This window comes from Adiantum capillus-veneris, chromosome 5 (assembly GCF_014529385.1).
Source record: "Adiantum capillus-veneris isolate H3 chromosome 5, ASM1452938v2, whole genome shotgun sequence".
Classification (NCBI taxonomy): domain Eukaryota; kingdom Viridiplantae; phylum Streptophyta; class Polypodiopsida; order Polypodiales; family Pteridaceae; genus Adiantum; species Adiantum capillus-veneris.
The window spans coordinates 150007025-150027064 of record NC_140935.1 but is presented as its reverse complement, the minus strand read 5'-3'; the positions used below and the strand labels follow the sequence as shown (position 1 = coordinate 150027064).

General features: G+C 38.1%; 1 protein-coding gene across 1 annotated transcript; it reads left to right on the top strand.

Annotated features, from left to right (window-relative positions):
* Positions 1–559: 559 nt before the first annotated feature.
* Positions 560–1809, top strand: LOC147458279 (uncharacterized). The gene is made up of 2 exons (XM_086511796.1): positions 560–908; positions 1330–1809. The coding sequence occupies exons 1-2, from the start codon at positions 776–778 to the stop codon at positions 1395–1397; spliced, it is 201 nt and encodes a 66-aa protein (XP_086367922.1). The 5' UTR covers positions 560–775; the 3' UTR covers positions 1398–1809.
* The last annotated feature ends 18231 nt before the right edge of the window (positions 1810–20040 follow it).

Genomic DNA, 20040 nt, shown 5'->3' with positions numbered 1-20040 from the left:
ACTTTCTTTAAAATTGCAGGTCAAGGCATTGAGATAGTGATGCTTGCTCAAATCGAAATAGTGCTTTTCATAAAAAAGCAATAAGGGAAGGTTGAAGCTAGTGGGCTTTTGCTTGGACAAGGTGGAAACTTGAGAGCTTTTGATTAAGAATGCAATAGGGAAGGTTAAAGCTATGGTGCTTTTGCTTTAACGAGGTGAGAGCTTGCAAATGGCCACTGGCAAGGGGGGAAGTGAATCTACTAAGAGATTTGTGGCCACATGGCAGAGCCCTAGAGGCTCAAGTCACGTGGGGGGTGATGGGCCTAGCCAATAAGTTAGTATGTGTGGGGTCAAAGAAGCATAGTTGATTTTGCATATAACCGAGAGGAGGGATCCCTTGGAGTGATGATAGCAACACGTGTCCCTATGACGGTGGTCCAATAGCAGAGCATTATCATGGCCACCCTCAATCAGGGCGAATACGATGGCACTAGAAAATATAAGAAGGGCGGCTACTCATGCAGTAGGGGCTCGCTCTGAGTGCCAGTGTGTGTGTGTGCGAGAGAGAGAGAGAGAGAGAGAGAGAGAGAGAGAGAGAGAGAGTAAGTACAAGAAGGAGCCCAGAGAGTACAAGGAGTCGCCTCGACCCGAGAGAGAGAGAGAGAGAGAGAGAGTACAAGAAGGAGTCGCCTCGGCCCCAGAAAGAGAGAGAAAGGGAGAGATGGTTGATGGTGGTGGCGGTCTGACAGAAGAGAGTGAGCACATGTAGCCACCTTCGCTCGCGGCAAAGTATGCGATGCGTGCTCACTTCCTCTCTCTGTCAGAGCTGCCCACCACCCGCACCTTCCATTCGACCTTTCAGCTACGCTTCCTGCTCACTCTCCGTCATTTCTGTCGTTCTGAGGTCCGAGTTCTTTGTCTAATTTCTGGTACGTTACTCGACTGCGTCGTATGCAGCTCCATTCTTAGTTGATTACATGATAAGGGTTCAATAGCCCTTCCCTAATATGCCACCGCCATCTTTCACGTAGGTGTAGGCCTCACCTTCTTGTGTTTTCGGCATGCTAAGACATAGCTTAGAGAAGAAGAAAGATAGCATACATTCTTTTGTATGTGCATTTTTAGCTTGCAAAAGGTCCCTATAGCGTTAGATGAACCATGTGAGTTTCCTCTTCTTTTAGAATGCCCTTGTGAATTTTTGCCTTGTTTGATCTTCTAAATGGCCCCGAAACATTGATTTCCTCGTGTCACCTTCTTTTGTCTAGAAGGCCCACCGCGTGAGACTTGACCTTGTTCTTTGGATTTAATGCAAATTCATGACTTGTTTTTATGTTGCTTGGACCTATACAGGAAGCTGCAAGAATCAAGGATGGACCACGACACATGTGCCTTTACCAATGCAACACTTTGCAACTTGAAGCTGGCTTTTGCATTATGTTTTGCTTCTTTTCCATCTTCCTGAGTGATCACTTGTGAGGCCTGCAAATATGAAAGTAGATTTGCTCACTGCAATTTGATAGGGATAGCATGTGGTCTATGGCGATTTGAAAGGTTACATAATAAACAAGGCACAATATTTGATAGCTATACTGCATAACAAATGAAAAGAGGTTTTCTAAATTGTGCATGTTCAAGTATACGATACAACTGTAAGATTGAACCAATTCCCCTGGAATCTATTGTTTAGCTTCTTATTTACCCACCTTGGAGTGAATGTATCTTCTAAGTAACTGATGCCAAACTATATAGTCAAAATGCACTTCCTTTGTAATTGCTACCCTTTGCGACCCATATTTGTGGCAGTATTAAATATATTTTCAAAATTTCCAACTCTTGTTTTTCTCTTTTAGTTGTTACCATTTATTCTCTTTTAGTGGTTGTTATTAATGTTACATTGAATCCTCTTGGTTTTTCATGTTTTTCACGGCTTGCTTTCTCAAGTAGCATCTCAAGTTGCAATTGTATGATATATATAGGACTTCAACCTCATTATCATCAAATACTTGAAATAATTCCTCATCCCCTCTTCTTGGTAAATATTATTGCTCTTGATTTTCTTGAATAACATTAAAATGTGTCCATATACAAGTATGATTACTCCTCTTCTTTTCAAAGAAATGAATTATTCTTTGATCATATATTTTATGCATGATTTAAACCCCTATTTAACTTCTTGGGTATTGGTTTAAGATAGAAACAAGACTTTGTAGGCATCCTCTTTGACTTGAAGTCCAAAATTAGAAAAGGCCCTTTTTAGGAAAAGAAAGCCTACAAGCTATTTCTAAACTTTGGTGAGTATCAAATCCACACACTGGTTAGTTTTCAAAACTGCACCCTATCACATGAGGCAACCAAAGAAGCTTATATATGCTTCAAGAATGTACACTATATATATACATAGGGAGGGTTTATAAAAGACACCCATAGTGTAGCTATAAATATACTCAAGAATACTATCAATAATCTCTTGAATGCATTAGATACTTGTATCTCTCTCTCTCTCTCTCTCTCTCTCTCTCTCTCTCTCTCTCTCTCTCTCTCTCTCTCTCTCTCTCTCTCTCTCTCTCTCTCTCTCTCTCTCTCTCTCTCTCTCTCTCTCTCTCTCTCTCTCTCTCTCTCTCTTGCTGACATGGGCCATGGCTAGGAGCATGTTCTAGGGAATATATTATAGAGCTAGCTTCTCATTCTATACCAAAATGTTTTGTTACAAAATAAATCATTATTTTTAACTAATTATATTACCTTACATTGGTGTAGATAAAATGGGAATAAGATTGAATACTAGTCATTTCTCATTGAGAAATCCCATGCTTCCTTCTCACACACATAGTTTGTATGTGTCATAAAAGTGTTTTTTCACTTTTGAAGAGAAACATGTTCACCATTTTGATTGATTTCTCTGCTAGAGGAGATACTTGTATGATATTATGATAATCATCATTCTAAAAATTGTCAGCAGCTATTTCCCATGCTTGCATTGGAATGCCTTCATTCTTATAGATCTTCTATTTAAATGTCTATATTCCCTTGTTTGGGATCTTGAATTCTCAAGAGATGCATTATTGAGAAATATTGTATGTAAAATCCCTCTTAACAAAGTCTTAACATCTCTATATGCTTGCATTGGAATGCCTTCATTCTTATAGATCTTCTATTTAAATGTCTATATTCTCTTGTTTGGGATCGGATCTTGAATTCTCAAGAGATGCATTATTGAGAAATATTGTATGTAAAATCCCTCTTAACAAAGTCTTAACATCTCTGTATTTTCCTTTTTTCAGAGGTTTATGAAATCTCTTACATCAACAACATTTTGTTGTTTTCTTTAAACATTTGAACCCTCTTACAAAACTAGTGGCATAAATAATCAAACACATACTAGAGAAATGGAAATATTATCTGGTATCTCTAGTTGGGATGGCCAGTGAACTTCTCCAAATAAATACCAGGCATTCAAGATTTTAGAGCAGATCATACTTGATAACCAAAAATATGATCCAATAATTTAGGAAGCAGGCAGAGTCTCTTATTGAAGTCAAAATGCGACATGGTATACCATTGCCAAATGGGTGGACTACTAATACTAGTTTTTCTTACAAGCTAAGCAAAACTAGACTCCTCAAAGGAAATTAGAATTACTTTGATGAAAACCAAAGAAATGGAAGAGCTTAACACCATTCAAAAAAGAACTAGTATCTAAAAAATATGAGGAGTTTTTACAAAAGTTAATATGGGTGAAACCATGGAATCGTGGCTCGATAGTAAGTATTCATCAGCACTAATTGTTGAACTATTGAAACGAAGATACCTTTTGTATTTCCAAAAAGAGAAAATAAAGTCTCTCAACTATGGGGCATTGGCATAGTTTAAGTATAAGTTCAAAACAAGAAAACTAGCATGCTTCATCAACAGGAGTGATTGCTACACCTCCCTCCCTTACTCTCTCTCTCTCTTCTAGAGCCCTGGAGGGGCATGTACAAGGTGCAACAAGTTTCCTTGAGGTTTCCCAACAATTACTGGAAACTTTTCAACAAAGGTTCCAATGGGGGTTCCATGAGAGTATGGAGAATGAGGAGCTCCATTAGAGAAGGCATCATGAGGGGTTCCAACAAGCACAATGTTAAGCTTCAATAAGGGACCCAATTTACAAGCATGAATTGCTTTTTGTAATTTACATGTCATCGGCAACATTACTTCGAAGTGTGTTTGTAGGAGAGCACGTTGAAGGAGTTGTACGACTTTGCAAAGGTTTCGTAGATGCTATTTTGGAGGGGTATTCTCAGTCACATGGTTCAAAATAGGCATCGAAGGTTTCTTCTCAGTTATATGGTTCTGAAAAGGACTTGAAGGTTTCTTAAAGCTTCATGTTAACTCCAAAAGAAGGGGATACCTTGACGGGACAGAAATCAGTGCAATATGAAAATACAAAGCTCTTTAAAAGAGAGAGTTCTAGAAATGTCAGCGTACTGAGAAGTAGAAGGAGGCTACAGGAAACATGAAACAACACTTTGGAATGGACACTGAAGGAGGGATATTGATGCTAGGAAAAAATGAACTGTTGAAGGAGGGATATTGATGTCAGCGTACTAAGAAGTAGAAGGAGGCTACGGGAAATAGGAAACAACACTTTGGAGTGGACATTGAAGTAGGGATATTGATGCTAGGCAAATATATAAATCAGCATGTTTTATCAAAACTGTGTGAGTATGGCAAAGACAACCAAAAGGAAAAAATGCAAGAAGTTTGGGGCTAAAGTCCAATTGGTGGTTTCCTAGTGTGGACACACACACACTTACCCATCCCATGTGCGCACACAGTGTATTCATGCTTTTCATAGTCTAAGAATAAAACTAGAGATGCCCATCATCGGAGCTTTGACTACACAATGTTCTTGCTCCCTCCCCCATCTCTCTCTCGCATTCTCTTGTAACTCTTTGTGCATGCACAATGAGTGCAACAAGTGGTATCACATCCGTGGTTCTTGGCTTGGACAAGGAGAATGATCAACAAAGATTGAGAGCTCAAAGCATTGCAAGAATGCAATGGGATCTTGAGAGTTATGCATGCTCTCGTGGAATCTTAGTAGAAAGTGTGGAAGACAATGTGTGGATATATGTTTGTTAAGAATTGTATAGTAGAACTCTTTTGTAGGTCAGATATCTCTTTGTAGAATGTAGATATGAGATCTCTGCCTACATTTTCCCTCTATTTCAATGAGATCTACAATTCTTTGAAAAATACTTTTGCAAAATTTTCACCGTTTTGCTGCTTATTCTTTGACTAATTGTATGCTATTTCTCGCATATTGTGCAAGTATAGCAATTTTGAAAGCATGATGAATGCTTGAACTTTGGTCCATAAATTCAAATTCTCAAGATATTGTAGAGCATTATGTACACTGGTATTTTGGACATGTAGAAGATAGCTTGGTTCTCTTTGAGAGCTATAAAAGCTTGCATTTGTGTATACAAGGCTGATTTTGGAGGTGAAATGTGATTTGACACATATCCAAATGGTATATTCATGCTCAGTTTTGGTATTCATACTTCATGTGTATGCTCTTCCATATGCTATATTGTGGCATAACTCTCTTTAAAGTTTAAACTAACCACTACTCTCTACATGGTAGAGCTACTACAAGCATCACAATGCACACTTTACTCACCTTGTGACACATGGATAGCTTCATGTCTTTGGTCATGACCATGTGGCATAGCATCCTGTAACATAGCTCTCCTCACCTCAACTTATTGGGGAGGAGATTTTTGAAGTTTCTACTCATTGGATATCAGATCATTGCTATGGATAGTTTTAAGAGATACTAGACCCCACAAGAAACAATTCATATCACCCCTTTTTCTATGGTAGCCAATGAAAATTCAGTTATAAGACTTTGGCTCTAGCTTCTTTTTAAGATCTTTGGATACACACACAAATGCTTTACAACCAAAGAGTCACAAATGATTATATCATGGCTAACAACCACTCCAAGCTTCTTTTGTAATACCACCATCAAGAGTCTTACGTAGTGATCTATTGGTCAAATCAAAATAGTGATTTTGGAGAAATTAGCTCCATCATTATTAGTCCTTAAGCACTTAAGTTTCTTGTTTGACTCTAATTTTGGACAAATTAGGATCCATCTCTACGTGATACAAAACGAATAACATTTATACTTTATTGTATATGCCCAAGCCTTGCTCGTTGTATAATGTATACAAGTGACAAAACATGCACCACCACCTAGTGACTTGGTAGGCATAGGCCCACACACATCCGAATGCACTAGATCTAATTTCAAACTTCTTCTTGTTTGACAGCCTAGAGCTTCTTGACTCCTATATATGGGACCTTCATTTGCAAGATTTTCATTTTTGGCCTTGTATAGCCCCCTATTGCACATTGACATGATACCACATGGTATATTGTAGCGAATCTCCTAGGACTATGCCACAAAGAAGTATCTAGGGAGACGTCACATACATGCAGCTTAACTACCTTATGTACCCCTATAAAATTCATTAGGGTCGAGGTTCTTGCTTAGCCTTTGTCTACATTGATTTCACTTTCCAATCATCGGTAGCCCCACCTAAGTTTTGTCTAGCATCACCTCAACACACTTTTTAGACATGTCTTGAGCGTCGATAGCGAAGAGGATAGCATCATCGTTTGGTTTTTTACTCCTTATAGCACCATAAGTTCCCCATTTATAGCAACTCAAAATGAGCATTTACTTCCCCCCTCATTTTCACCCTCATGTGTCCTATCTAAAACACAAATTTCTACTCTATCCATAGGACCAAGACCTAGAAAAATGTCACAAAATTCAATTTTTCGTCTACTTAAATGATTTTCTCTCACTAGAATTGTCATTCTAGTAAGAGAAAATAAGATAGAATGGAAGGGTAAGGTTTAAGATTACGGTAGAAAAGTGGAACACAAAACCTTATGGTTCCAAAAGGTTGATGCTACCTCCACAAGTGCTTACTAAATTATGTAAGGGTTTGTATGCATTTTTGCGGGATCAAAACAACTATAATAGAGAGATAAAGCATATGTCGAAGGACGATGAGGCATGCAAGGAAGTGCACTCATGGCTAAGGAAGTTCCAAAAGATGAATGCCATTTTATAAGGCCATGAAAAACTTTCCTAAGATCTCATAAGAATTTTATGAGACTTAAAACAGAAAAATACAGCATACATTGGGTGGGAACGAGAGGCAAAGTGGGAAAAAGGACTTGTTCGTGGGCATGAGGGTTAAGAACATTTATATGCCTCTTCAAAAATTCCAAAAGGGGTCAAATCCCCAATTCATACTCGAGGCCTGCCTTTAAGAAACTATTTATATAACATGTGTTCAAAGGGTATTAAAAAAAACCCTTTACTTGCATGCTTAAGGTAATAAAATGACCATTTTTTCTTCAAAAATTTATGGGTTTTTTGAAAAATCAAATAAAAACCCTTTCTATTAATATACACCTGATAAAACTTTAAAATTTTGGCAATTAGAAAACCCATGTATTGAACTCACGTGGTAACTTATATGTCTACGAGGTGAACCCCTCGAGCATTTATACTCCCATTCTTTGGACTCTTCCACCTCCTCTTAGAAATTCAAAGTTACTATTTTTGAAAATAGAGGGGAAAATATTCTTCACTATTTGTTTCACAAAATGTATATCGTTTCAAGCTCTACAACATTTTAGAAGAATTCAAAAGCTAATTTTGAGATTACAAAGGTCATCTAATGGAATTATCAAAGGCGTCCTAAAATTTTAGGAATTGTCACTAGTATTCCATATACTACCATGTTATAGAGCTTCTTCCTATGAATCTCATAACCAAAATTTATATGGTTTCCATTCCTTTTCTTTGAAATATAGTTGTATTATTTATTCATTGATGCTTGGAAGAAGAGGAAAAAATGATGATCAAGAAAGCGCTAAGTTGCTTGGGTCAGACATGGAGATCTTAAGCTCCACAGTCCAATGTATACTCAAGCTGCTCAACATTCCAGTGTATACTCAAGCTTATCTCCATTTCACAGAGCTTCAAGAGCATGAGTAATGAAGAGCCTTTTAAGGGTGACCCTCAATCTTGTGTTGTCTCATGTTAATAATCTTCTCCTTAATTTTGATTATAAGCATGGTATTTTGAATCTATATGTGGAAATGATGATTGATTATGCACCAAAAAATGTAAACTATGCTAAGGGAAGTCTATGCCTATAGAAAGATAAATCTAATTAAGGTTTCATTTGTATCAGAGAATAAGGATGACCTCTTCTTGTATGTAGCAGCCTCTCAAATACTCCACCATCACAAGGCAAGATTCAAAAATTTCAAAGGTTTCTCTGTTTCTTGATCAAGAGATGATTTGAGGTAAGGAAGAAAGAAGAAGCTATGTCTTAATTTATTGTATAATTAGCAAATGTACAAAGGAAATTGAGGCAAAAAGTGCAAAAAAAATTGCTATTTTTAATTCAAAAATTTTTTCTCTAGTAGTGTTATGAATTAGGGAAGGAGAGCTCTTACTTTTAGATTAAGTAGCTCAAAGAACACCATGAGATTCTCTCAAGGAGAGGAAATAATTCCACTTGAGATTCCCAAGAGTTGTTTTGGAGTAGAAAAAGAAATTCAAACCATGCATGTTTTCATGAATCTCCTCCCAAAATGAGCATCCGTTACCTCTTTGAATGTTGTGTTTAAGCTATCAAAGATGACAATAGCAACAAAAACACCAAGAGAGTGCAAATCCAAGTATCTGTAACCACAAGATGGAATCTAAAGAAGAGTGCTCCAAGCACCAACTTCAGCATCTCATCAAGGAGTTGCTCACAAAGATTTGAAAGATCTCTATGCATGAAGATTAAAATCAAGGAGACAATTCAAGAGATCATTCTTGCTTTTCTTTTAAACAAGGAAGAATTGATGCGAAATATTTTCTTCCACTAAAACAAGTACGCTCATGTTTTATTAAAAAAGTTATGTACTAGAACCTTCATGTTGCTTTACATTTTGGGCAAGCAAAGCTATGTAAACTATGCTTTGTCATAAGGCACAAGGATTCAAATTATCTCAGTAGCATATCTCAGTGCTACCTCGCATGGTAGATGAGATGCTACTACAATAGCTGACGCACGAGATTTTGTGTTTCATAAATGATGAGATAAGACTCGTATCTCTTTTCTAAAGGACACTATGATATTTAAGCTACTTTAAATGTTATGATGATAATGTTTCAACTTATAACATTCAAGAACAAGACATATCCTTGAGTATGTTTCTCAATATTTGAAGTGTTACAAAGGAAAATTGTGTTCTCAAGTGTGAATATAAATGGTATTTCTCCTCTTTGTTTCAAAGACACAAGAATGAGATATAATACTAATAGGTTTATTTGACCTTTTAAGTTTATTTATAAAGTTTTCTTTTATGGTTCATAATAAACTTTATTGCATTTAATAGAGCGAGCATATCTCTACTATGAAGTATTTTTTAATTGTATGACGGGTATCAAAAAAAAATCCATGTTAAGGATACATTGTACAATGTTTACTACTACAAAAGGGCGTAGGTACATTATCTTTGACTCGATGTAGTAAAGATAAAAAAACACCATCTCTATATGTAGGAAGAGAGTATGTAACAAGTTTACACATGCAAACTTTTCAAAGTTTAAGATGATGATTTGATACTACTTGCTAACCCATGAAGACCCTCTTATTACTTTTAGTATTTTTAGTTATGGGTTGTTGGGCTTGTCAGCCTTGTATGTGCATGATCATTGTCTGAGTGATTGCCAATGAGAGGTGCACCACAAACTTTAGCAGATAAGGATTTAATGTTTTGAGTGGCCGACTATATGTGAATGGAATAACCCATATAAAAGCAATCATAACCTATTTTTTGAGCCATTCTCAAAGATACTAAGGCAAAGTGCTCTTGCTCTTTTTATCTCTCCCTTTATCCTCTTTCTCTCTAGGTGTGTGAGTGTGTGTGTGAGCATGAGAGAGAGAGAGAGGGTATGTGTCATTGAGCATCAGCGCGAATACAGTAGCACTAAAGCAGTTGAGTAGTAGAGGCAAGCTCCTTCTTCACTGCAGTGCAAGATTCCCTCTACAATGGTGACACAGAGAGGTGAGTGACACACCATCTACACCTATTGAGCTTTTCTACAACAAGGTTGTGTGCTTGCTACCTTCGGGGCTCACACATGGCGCATGGCAAGGCCCTCATAGTTGACATTTTTGGTGCCATTTTTAAGGAATATGTCATAAAATCTAATATCTAACCAACCCAAATGATTTTCTCATATTAAATTGATCACTTAATGTGGGAGAATAAACGGGAACAAGTGTTAAGATATAGATATGTGCTTATAGATCTATCTCAACACGGGGCCAATAGTAAAGGGGCCCAAATGGGAGATGGTCTATCAAGAGCAAGGCTAACCAATGGAGCATAAGACCTTAGGGTTAGCTTCATTGAAGACCTCCAATAATGTGTGTAAAAGTCCGTTCACCTTAGGTAAGCTAGGGTTGAGCTTGAGGTGGGAACCCGGCCCAAGCTCAAGGTGCTTGTCGTGCTTGAGGTGCTTGTCCTGCTTGAGGTTCTTGTCATGCTTGAGGTGCTTGATTAAGATGCTTCAGGTGCTTGACTGGCTCCATGCTTGAGGTGCTTGACTTGGTGCATGATTAAGGTGCTTGAGGTGCCTTGAGAAGCTTGCTTGAGATGCTTGTGGGAACACCCCCTACTTCAAGTGCTTTGTCATGCTTGATGACTAAGGTGCTTGAGCTCCTAAAGTTAAAAGCATCCCTACAAGAGGGTGGGCGAGCCCTTTTCCTAGGGATTAGAGAGAGAGAACACACACTCACACTCACAAGGGAAGCCCTAGCTTGAAGAGGCAACAAGGACACATGTCAGGTCCCTACCCATGTTACCTTCATGTGTTGTTTGAAGCCTATTGGCTAGGCTTCAAAGGGGTCCAATGATAAATTACTTGAATTATCTAATTGATTTTGCATTTATCAAGTCCTCTCTCTCAAAGGGGAAAGGGGGACACTTGTCCCAAGGCTACCCATGTTGCTTGTAATGGCTCCTGCTTGTGATTGGGCTTGTGATTGGCTAGGCCTGGAGGGGTCCAATGAGCTTCAAGCATGAGCTACAAGGGGGGGTCGACCCAAGCAAGCTAGGGGGGTGCTTAGGGGGTATACTCACCCACACACACTCACAAGAACTCTCATTGTGTACTATGCAAAGTGCAAGAGCTCCCTCTCCTTCTCCAAGCAAGTAGAGGTTGAGAGCCTACACCAACACTCTTGGCTATGGAGTGCAAATCCAACCAAGAGCCATGCTTCAATGCTTAAGCTTGCCATCTCCTTCTTCTTTATTACTATGCTATTATGTATGCTAGCAACAAGAGTATGATAAGTGAGGAACTAATTCTTTCTCCTACGAAATGTTTCTTCTTCCTCTTCCCTACCCTCATTCCCTGCTAGCTCTCTCCACCTTCGAAGGTGTTTGAGATCTTGGGACTGAGGCTTGGGATAGTTAAAGCTTTCTTCAAGTTTATGTTATGTTTGTGATGCTTGAAGCCTTCCATCTTCATGGCATCACCTAGGTCACAAGGAACACAAAGACTGTATTGTAACAAGTCTCTCTTTATGGGAGAAATCATAATACAAATGCCTATTGGAGGGGGGACCGGCTCCACATAAATCCGGTCCTCAACTGTTGTCATGTTCTCTAAACTCTCTCTCTTGCAAAAGTATTGTCTATGCCAAGTTAACTAATTGCTATGATTATGTTGCTATCTTCAATTATGTCAACCCGCTATGCTCACAAAATTATTTCTTGAAAGTACTCTCATTAAATTCCGCTACTCTCACATATTAAGGCAAATTCCATTACAGAATATGTTGTCTACCAAGGTCTACATGTAGGCTTTGCTACTGTTTTTGAAGTTCTATGTGTTTTGGTAGGAAAGGCTAGAAAGGGTGTGTGTATTGTTTTTTAGGGTTCACTATCCACCATTGTTGCTACACATTGTTCATTGTAGGAGCATGAGAAGATAAGATTGAGTTTTTTATGTTTATTTTTGGTTCATTGCACAAGGTAGGTAGGAGAAAATAGGGTGCGAAAGTTGTTTTTGAAATTTTGTTCTTTATTTTCTATCATCCATAGGATTTTCTAGTTGAAGAGGCAAAAAAAAGGTATTTACATGCCTTTGATAGTTCTTATGCGATTCTTGGATACAAACAAGGCCAAACAACCAACCCTATCAAAAATGGAGACTCCTTCAATGAGTCACATGGATCCTTCATACATTGTTTTTCCTGGAGTCTCAATGTAGTTTGAGCCCACGAGCAGTACCTTTAGTTTCCCAGTTATCTATTGCTAGTCATGCTCATGTAGCTCTTACTCCCTAGTTATTCCAATGGCTTCTGCTCAGTGGTGGCATTATCCCGTATCTACTATGCCTAGGGCCATAGTTGTGAACTTTGGACCATCATGTGGCACAACACCTTACCAAGCATGGGGCCCAAGGACCGTGTGTATGCCAATTCAAATGCAAACCCTTGTTCTACATGTAGTTACAAGAGCACATACATTTTTTATACCTACACATTTAGGTGATTTGGTAGCATTTGCTCAAAGTATCAATCAAGCTAATGTGGAGAATATGCATAGCATACCTAAGAGAGATCCTAGAAGTAAGTACAAGTGGCCAAGCCCACACAAATAGTGGCCACAAACCAATGTGTAGAAACCACTCCATCCATCAAATTTTTTGTTGCATATTAGGCATTTAGACTCATGAAGATGCATCTGAGTGTGATGCGGGGACTAACTCTAGATATACAACCAAGTGACTCATGTGTATCCCTTGGATAGGGGGGGATTCACTCGTTGTGTCAAGTTTTGAAGGTCTTGGATTAGATGATTAAGACTTTTTTCCATTCTGGCTTGTGACGCTGGAGGTCGTTGGGATACTTGAAAGAGCCGTGTGATTTTTGCATCCTTCTCCATCAAATGTGTTGTCAAATTGTCTTCTTCCTTTTTTAAGTTTATCTTGGTGCCTTCAACTATTAGTGCCAACTCTCCATGAAAATTTCACACATCTCTCCCTTATATCGTGCATGGCCATGGTGGTCTCCTTTGAAGAGAATTCTATCGGATGTTGCTAAACAAATTGTGCATATAACATCTTTACAAAGTACAAAGCACAATCTATGTTGTGCAATAGATGTCCAAGAACTTCTAAGTAGATCTTCTTGATGTTTTCTCTTATCTCTTGCCATGAGCATTGCAATTTCTTTTGCTTCTCTTCATAGCGTTTCATTTCAACATTGCTAGTGTTGCTGATTTATCGCTTTAGCACTACTATATGTTGTTGATAAAGTTCTCATTAGGGAAAATTTGGGCTCTCAAAGGGGCCCTATAAGGACTTTGACTTTCTCTCTCTTGTTCAAAATGAGCACACAATAGAATTTTTACAAATGAAATAAAAACTTGTCAGACCTTTTGGATTTAAACTGTACTCATCGAGATCTATCCATTGATTAATAGCATGCCATCAGATTCCTTATATTCTAGAAGATTCTATTTTTTGATGTGACAACTCCATCTTAGAAATGGAATCTCTCCCCATATTTCAACTTCAGTAGGGAGGTGATGACTTATACAAATCAACTCCAAATTTGTAGTAGTTTGGGGATTTAGAACCTACTTTCTTATATCTTTCCAATGATATGCTGGTCGATAGGGTTTTGAGAAAGTGTTTATGTACTTCACCGGGCTGCCCACTTTGGATAAGAGAGGCAAAGACAAGGGGTCCCTTTCAGAGTCCAAATTTTCCGTGATGACATTGAATGCTTGAAATATTTTTCTATTGTAAGAGTTTCCTAGAAAAAAAATCATCAATACTACTTTTTTCTGCTCAACTCTCTAGCCCTACCTGTTGGGTCTCAAAAGAAATTGTGTTGAAATAGACTCCTTGCACTGCATTGTCCAATCTCTACAGACTTCTGCACGTTCAAGTTTAGAAGATTTAACTCTCTGCATAATAAGGTCCAGGCCTTAGCTCACCTCAAAGTCTGTGCACTTTGATACCACTTGTGAGGAGCGTGAGCATGAGTGGTGCACGAGTGCATGCATGCAAGGGAGACAGAGACATGATATGGGTGGATCACAAAGTGAGTGAAGATAACCACTCACAAATCCTTATTCTTTATCTTATATCAAAGAATAAGGTTAGGGTAGATGATGGATTAATATGTGGTCTAGCCAGTTGGCATGAATCCCAACTAGTGAGACATCTTATTACAAAGAAGCCATGAAAATGAATGACAAGGTTAAGTGGGAGCAAGCCATCCAATTTAAGCAGAACTTGATTGTCAATAATGAGACTTGGGACTTTGGTTGAATTGCTAGAAGACAAGCAAGCATCTCCTTGCAAATGGGTTTACAAGAAGAAGTTTACATCTAATGATCCAAGCCTAAGTACAAGGTTGGATTGGTTGCTAAGTGATTCAAGCAACAGAATAAAAGAGTTGATTTTGATAAAATGTTATCACCCTGCTCAAGATGACTACAAGAAAGAGCGTAGGAGACTGTTTTCTTCTTCGGCATTGAGGAGAACACTGGAGAAAGAAGAGTGTGCATGTGTGCGCACACACACACACAGAGTTTGGAAACACAAAGAAGCAAGAGAGAGATTTCTTACTTCTCTCATGGAATACACAGGAGACCGGGGGGGGGGGGGATTGTGTGTGTAGTACAACATGAGCTCCATTAGAGAAGGCATCATGAGGGGTTCCAACAAGCACAATGTTAAGCTTCAATAAGGGACCCAATTTACAAGCATGAATTGCTTTTTGTAATTTACTTGTCATCAGCAACATTACTTCGGAGTGTATTTGTAGGAGAGCACGTTGAAGGAGTTGTACGACTTTGCAAAGGTTTCGTAGATGCTATTTTGGAGGGGTATTCTCAGTCACATGGTTCAAAATAGGCATCGAAGGTTTCTTCTCAGTTATATGGTTCTGAACATGACTTGAAGGTTTCTTAAAGCTTCATGTTAACTCCAAAAGAAGGGGATACCTTGACGGGACAGAAATCAGTGCAGTATGAAAAGACAAAGCTCTTTAAAAGAGAGAGTTCTAGAAATGTCAGCGTACTGAGAAGTAGAAGGAGGCTACAGGAAACATGAAACAACACTTTGGAATGGACACTAAAGGAGGGGTATTGATGCTAGGCAAAAATGAATTGTTGAAGGAGGGATATTGATGTCAGCGTACTAAGAAGTAGAAGGAGGCTACGGGAAACAGGAAACAACAATTTGGAGTGGACATTGAAGTAGGGATATTGATGCTAGGCAAATATATAAATCAGCATGTTTTATCAAAAATGTGTGAGTATGGCAAAGACAACCAAAAGGAAAAAATGCAAGAAGTTTGGGGCTAAAGTCCAATTGGTGGTTTCCTAGTGTGGACACACACACACTTACCCATCCCATGTGCGCACACAGTGTATTCATGCTTTTCATAGTCTAAGAATAAAACTAGAGAAGCCCATCATCGGAGCTTTGACTACACAATGTTCTTGCTCCCTCCCCCATCTCTCTCTCGCATTCTCTTGTAACTCTTTGTGCATGCACAATGAGTGCAACAAGTGGTATCACATCCGTGGTTCTTGGCTTGGACAAGGAGAATGATCAACAAAGCTTGAGAGCTCAGAGCATTGCAAGAATGCAATGGGATCTTGAGAGTTATGCATGCTCTCATGGAATCTTAGTAGAAAGTGTGGAAGACAATGTGTGGATGTATGGACGTTGTTAAGAATTGTATAGTAGCACTCTTTTGTAGGTCAGATATCTCTTTGTAGAATGTAGATATGAGATCTCTGCCTACATTTTCCCTCTATTTCAATGAGATCTACAATTCTTTGAAAAATACTTTTGCAAAATTTTCACCGTTTTGCTGCTTATTCTTTGACTAATTGTATGCTATTTCTCGCATATTGTGCAAGTATAGAAATTTTGAAAGCATGATGAATGCTTGAACTTTGGTCCATAAATTCAAATTCTCAAGATATTGTAGAGCATTATGTACACTGGTATTTTGGACATGTAGAAGATAGCTTGGTGCTCTTTGAGAGCTATAAAAGCTTGCATTTGTGTATACAAGGCTGATTTTGGAGGTGAAATGTGATTTGACACATATCCAAATGGTATATTCATGCTCAGTTTTGGTATTCATACTTCATGTGTATGCTCTTCCATATGTTATATTGTGGCATAAATCTCTTTAAAGTTTAAACTAACCACTACTCTCTACATGGTAGAGCTACTACAAGCATCACAATGCACACTTTACTCACCTTGTGACACATGGATAGCTTCATGTCTTTGGTCATGACCATGTGGCATAGCATCCTGTAACATAGCTCTCCTCACCTCAACTTATTGGGGAGGAGATTTGTGAAGTTTCTACTCATTGGATATCACATCATTGCTATGGATAGTTTTAAGAGAGAGTAGTTTTGATACTTACTTCTTGGATTCTTAGTGCTCTGTTTTGCACAGTTTTGTTGATGCATGCCTGCTATGGTCTGGTTTTGTGATGCTTAGTTGTTGTTGATGGCTCACAGGCTACCAACTTTCTCAGTTTCTTGGACTTGCAAGTCTAATAGCTACAGTTTTATAGCTTTTCTTAGCATGCATTGATTATGGATTTGTTGTTCTTACAAGATTATTGTATACATGGCATCTACAGTTTGATTTGACTAACCTAGTTGTCTACACTTGACAGGTTTTGTCAAAGATGGATTCCAGGTTTTATGTGCATGGATATGCATGATCAGCACCTTATGTGTGCTTGTGCTCTATTGAAAGAAGTTCTTACTCCAAGGAGGGAGCTTACTTGAGTCTAGATTATTTTCTTGCAATGAAAGTTTTACATTTTGTGGATGTACGATGTGTTGGCGGATACGACCATTGTACCTTGTGGAGCTGGTTTTGGCTCAATCCAAAAGACTTCTTTTTGAAACTATGGCTAGTTGTTTCTGCATAACCTTTTGTGAGGGTTGTTGCATGAGGTTTTCTGAAGCCAAAAACTAGGGACTAGAATACCCACAGTGTGAGGTGGATTAGGTTGTTGGAAATCCTCATTCATGGCCTTGCCACATAGGACATGTATAGATGAGTATAGGAGCTTTGATGCCAAGCTAGCAGTCTTTTTGAGAGTTTCTTGGAGCATTGATGCTATACCAATGCTAAGATTTTTTGTAAAGTAGAGAAGACTTGATCCTTGTGTCATAAAGTATAAACCCACACCTTTCTAGTGGAATCATCTATGAAAGTCACAAAACAACTAGCTCCTCATAGAGACTTGGTCGGCATAGCACTGCAAACATTGCTATGGACAAGCTCTGGTAGCTGCAAACACTTCTTATTCAATGCGATGAGGTGTGCCTAGTTTGATTACCATATATGCAATGCTCACACATAGATAAATCACAATAACTTAATATAGGCAAGTAACCAAAACACGCTAGTGTTTTCATTCGCTTTTGGCTCATATGGACTAGCTGGCTATGCCACAACTCAGTAGACAGCAACTAGCCTATGGATATACACTCCTCTTTTACACACAAAACAAACATGGAGTAAAGTATTCCATCACAATATTTTCCTTCTTGATTGACCATGAACCATTCCCAAAGGTGGTTGTGTAACCCAAGTTTTCAAGCTAACCAGAAAATATCAAACTCTTTGCTAACCTGGGTACATGTCTAACATTCTTGACTATGAATTGCATGCCGTTATGCATGATCAGATTTGATGTCTCCAACAACATGTATCTCAAGCTCATAAGTATCACCAAACTTCACTTTTACATAAATATATGCATACGTAGAGAACCATTCTTTATGAGGTGTCACATGAAAACTGGCTCCAAAATCGATGACCCAATTTAAATCAAAGCTAGAATCTTGAGCAATAAGAGCATTTAGACTAAGATATTCTATAAAGACGAACATATAAAGAAGTTTGTATCTCAGGTACATCTACAATCTTAGGAGACACATTGAGCTTCTCAATATCATCTTTTTCATGGTCGTCATTGTCAGACATTTTGCAGTCTTGAGACTTTTCTTGTCTCTTTTCCATGTACAACAATCTTTCTTCAAATGTCCTTTCTTGTGGCAATGGTACCACTCAACATTGCAAAAAGAACCTCTAGATTAGCTTCAAGAATTTCCACGATCCTTACTTTTGTCTAGATTATGAGTGTGACCTCTCTAAATTTCGCAAGTCTTGCATATCTCTTCATTGAGTATACTAGGAGCTACAACATAGTCCAACTTGCCCTCAAGTGTAGAGTTGCTAATTGTTGTACAAAATATGTCCCATGAAGAGGGTAAAGGGTACAATAAGAAGATGGACTGCACTACATTTCCAAACTCTAGTCCTTATGATGTCAATTGACTAAAAAGTACATTAAATGCATTTAAGTGCTCAAAAACTATGTCATCTTCTTTTATGCAAAGCTTGAAAATCTTCTTCATCAAGTATTTGCACTTTTTCTCTCATATGTATTGGATAATTTTTCCCATAAGAATTTAGCAGTAGCTTCACCCACTATGGTAAAATACATAGATTTGGCTAAGTGTAAGCAAATAGTAGACTTAATTTTTGGGTGAAAGCATGTTAACCTGTCGCGCTTTTTGTGCTAGTTAGTAGTTTCAAGTTAGCACAGCTTCGAAAAGTTGGGCGTCCGGTAATTTTTTTACAAATGATATCAAAAAATTTCGGAGGTTGTACATTTGGATTCCTTGTTTCAAGTGCTTTCTATTGATATATCATATGTCATAGATCTTGGAGATGTAGCTCAAGTTATTGTACTAGTTAGCATATGTCAAAATTGTGCTAGTTAGCATTGTCCGGGACATGAAAAAGCATGACAGGTTAACATGCTTTCACCCATATACTAAAAGGAGTATACTATTTGCTTACACTTAGCCAAATCTTCCACCGCGCTTTCGTCTAGCCATCTCCCTCTACATGCTCAAAGATTGACTCTAATTGACCTTTTTAGGTTAGCACATCCTAGATTTGCTATTCACATATGAAAAATTCCATGCCACCGGACATTCTAATATTGTAAATATACTTTCAACAAAAGAGGCCATTTTTGCAAGACTTGAGCACTATGGCAAGAATGCCAAAGGTTATTGTGAGAAAAACTATTCACAGAATCTCGTCTGTAACAAGGGAAAAATTTCAAGCCAAAGCAATCCTCAAAGGATCATAAAATGCATAGATAGACTCTCAAAAAAAAAATTGGTAGAGTCTCCTTTGTATGGGAACTGAAAAATTGGTCCAAATAAAACATAAAATGCATAAAATAAAATAAAAAAGAGTAAATGTGGGTGTCAATTGTCAACTATCACTAAACAAATGACTACCATACATGACGTCAAGAAAACTATCACATCAAATACATAAACTATGGCGAGGATACTGAAATGGGAAACTCCAACAACCTGTATCACTAAAGGTATCAAAACATTCAAGAATACCACAAATCCATAAAACCTCATATAAGATCCTTTAGAAGGCTAAGCAGACACAAAATGCTCCCAGAAAGGGATCTTCCAATTTGAGTCTCAAAACCGGTTGAGATTGCCAAAAAACACCAAAAATGGTTTCACATAAAGTACAGTGGGTAGTTTTTGCAACTTAGAATAATAAGAAAACATGCACAAACAAGCGCCAAAAATTGATGCAAACAATAAACAAGACCCCTGTTGGGATACGTGCTCTTAAAAGAGCTCAATGGTACTTTGAGTGCTCAAAAAACTATGTTTCTATCAATGCATAAGAACACATTGAAACTGCTATCAAAATCACTACCAAAAATGCCTATGAAGGCCCTATACCTATATATATCTAAAACCTAGAGGTAGACGCGTGTGCACAAAAGCCTTCCAATGTGTGTCATGCCACAAAGAGAGTAGATACCTGCCGGCTCAAAAGCCCCCCCTCTAAGCATG

Excerpts from the sequence above, each read along its gene's own strand:
- LOC147458279 (XM_086511796.1), top strand. The coding sequence starts at position 776 with ATGCGTGCTCACTTCCTCTCTCTGTCAGAGCTGCCCACCACCCGCACC. Across the intron at positions 909-1,329 it reads AGTTCTTTGTCTAATTTCTG|GAAGCTGCAAGAATCAAGGA; the intron begins GTACGTTACTCG and ends GGACCTATACAG.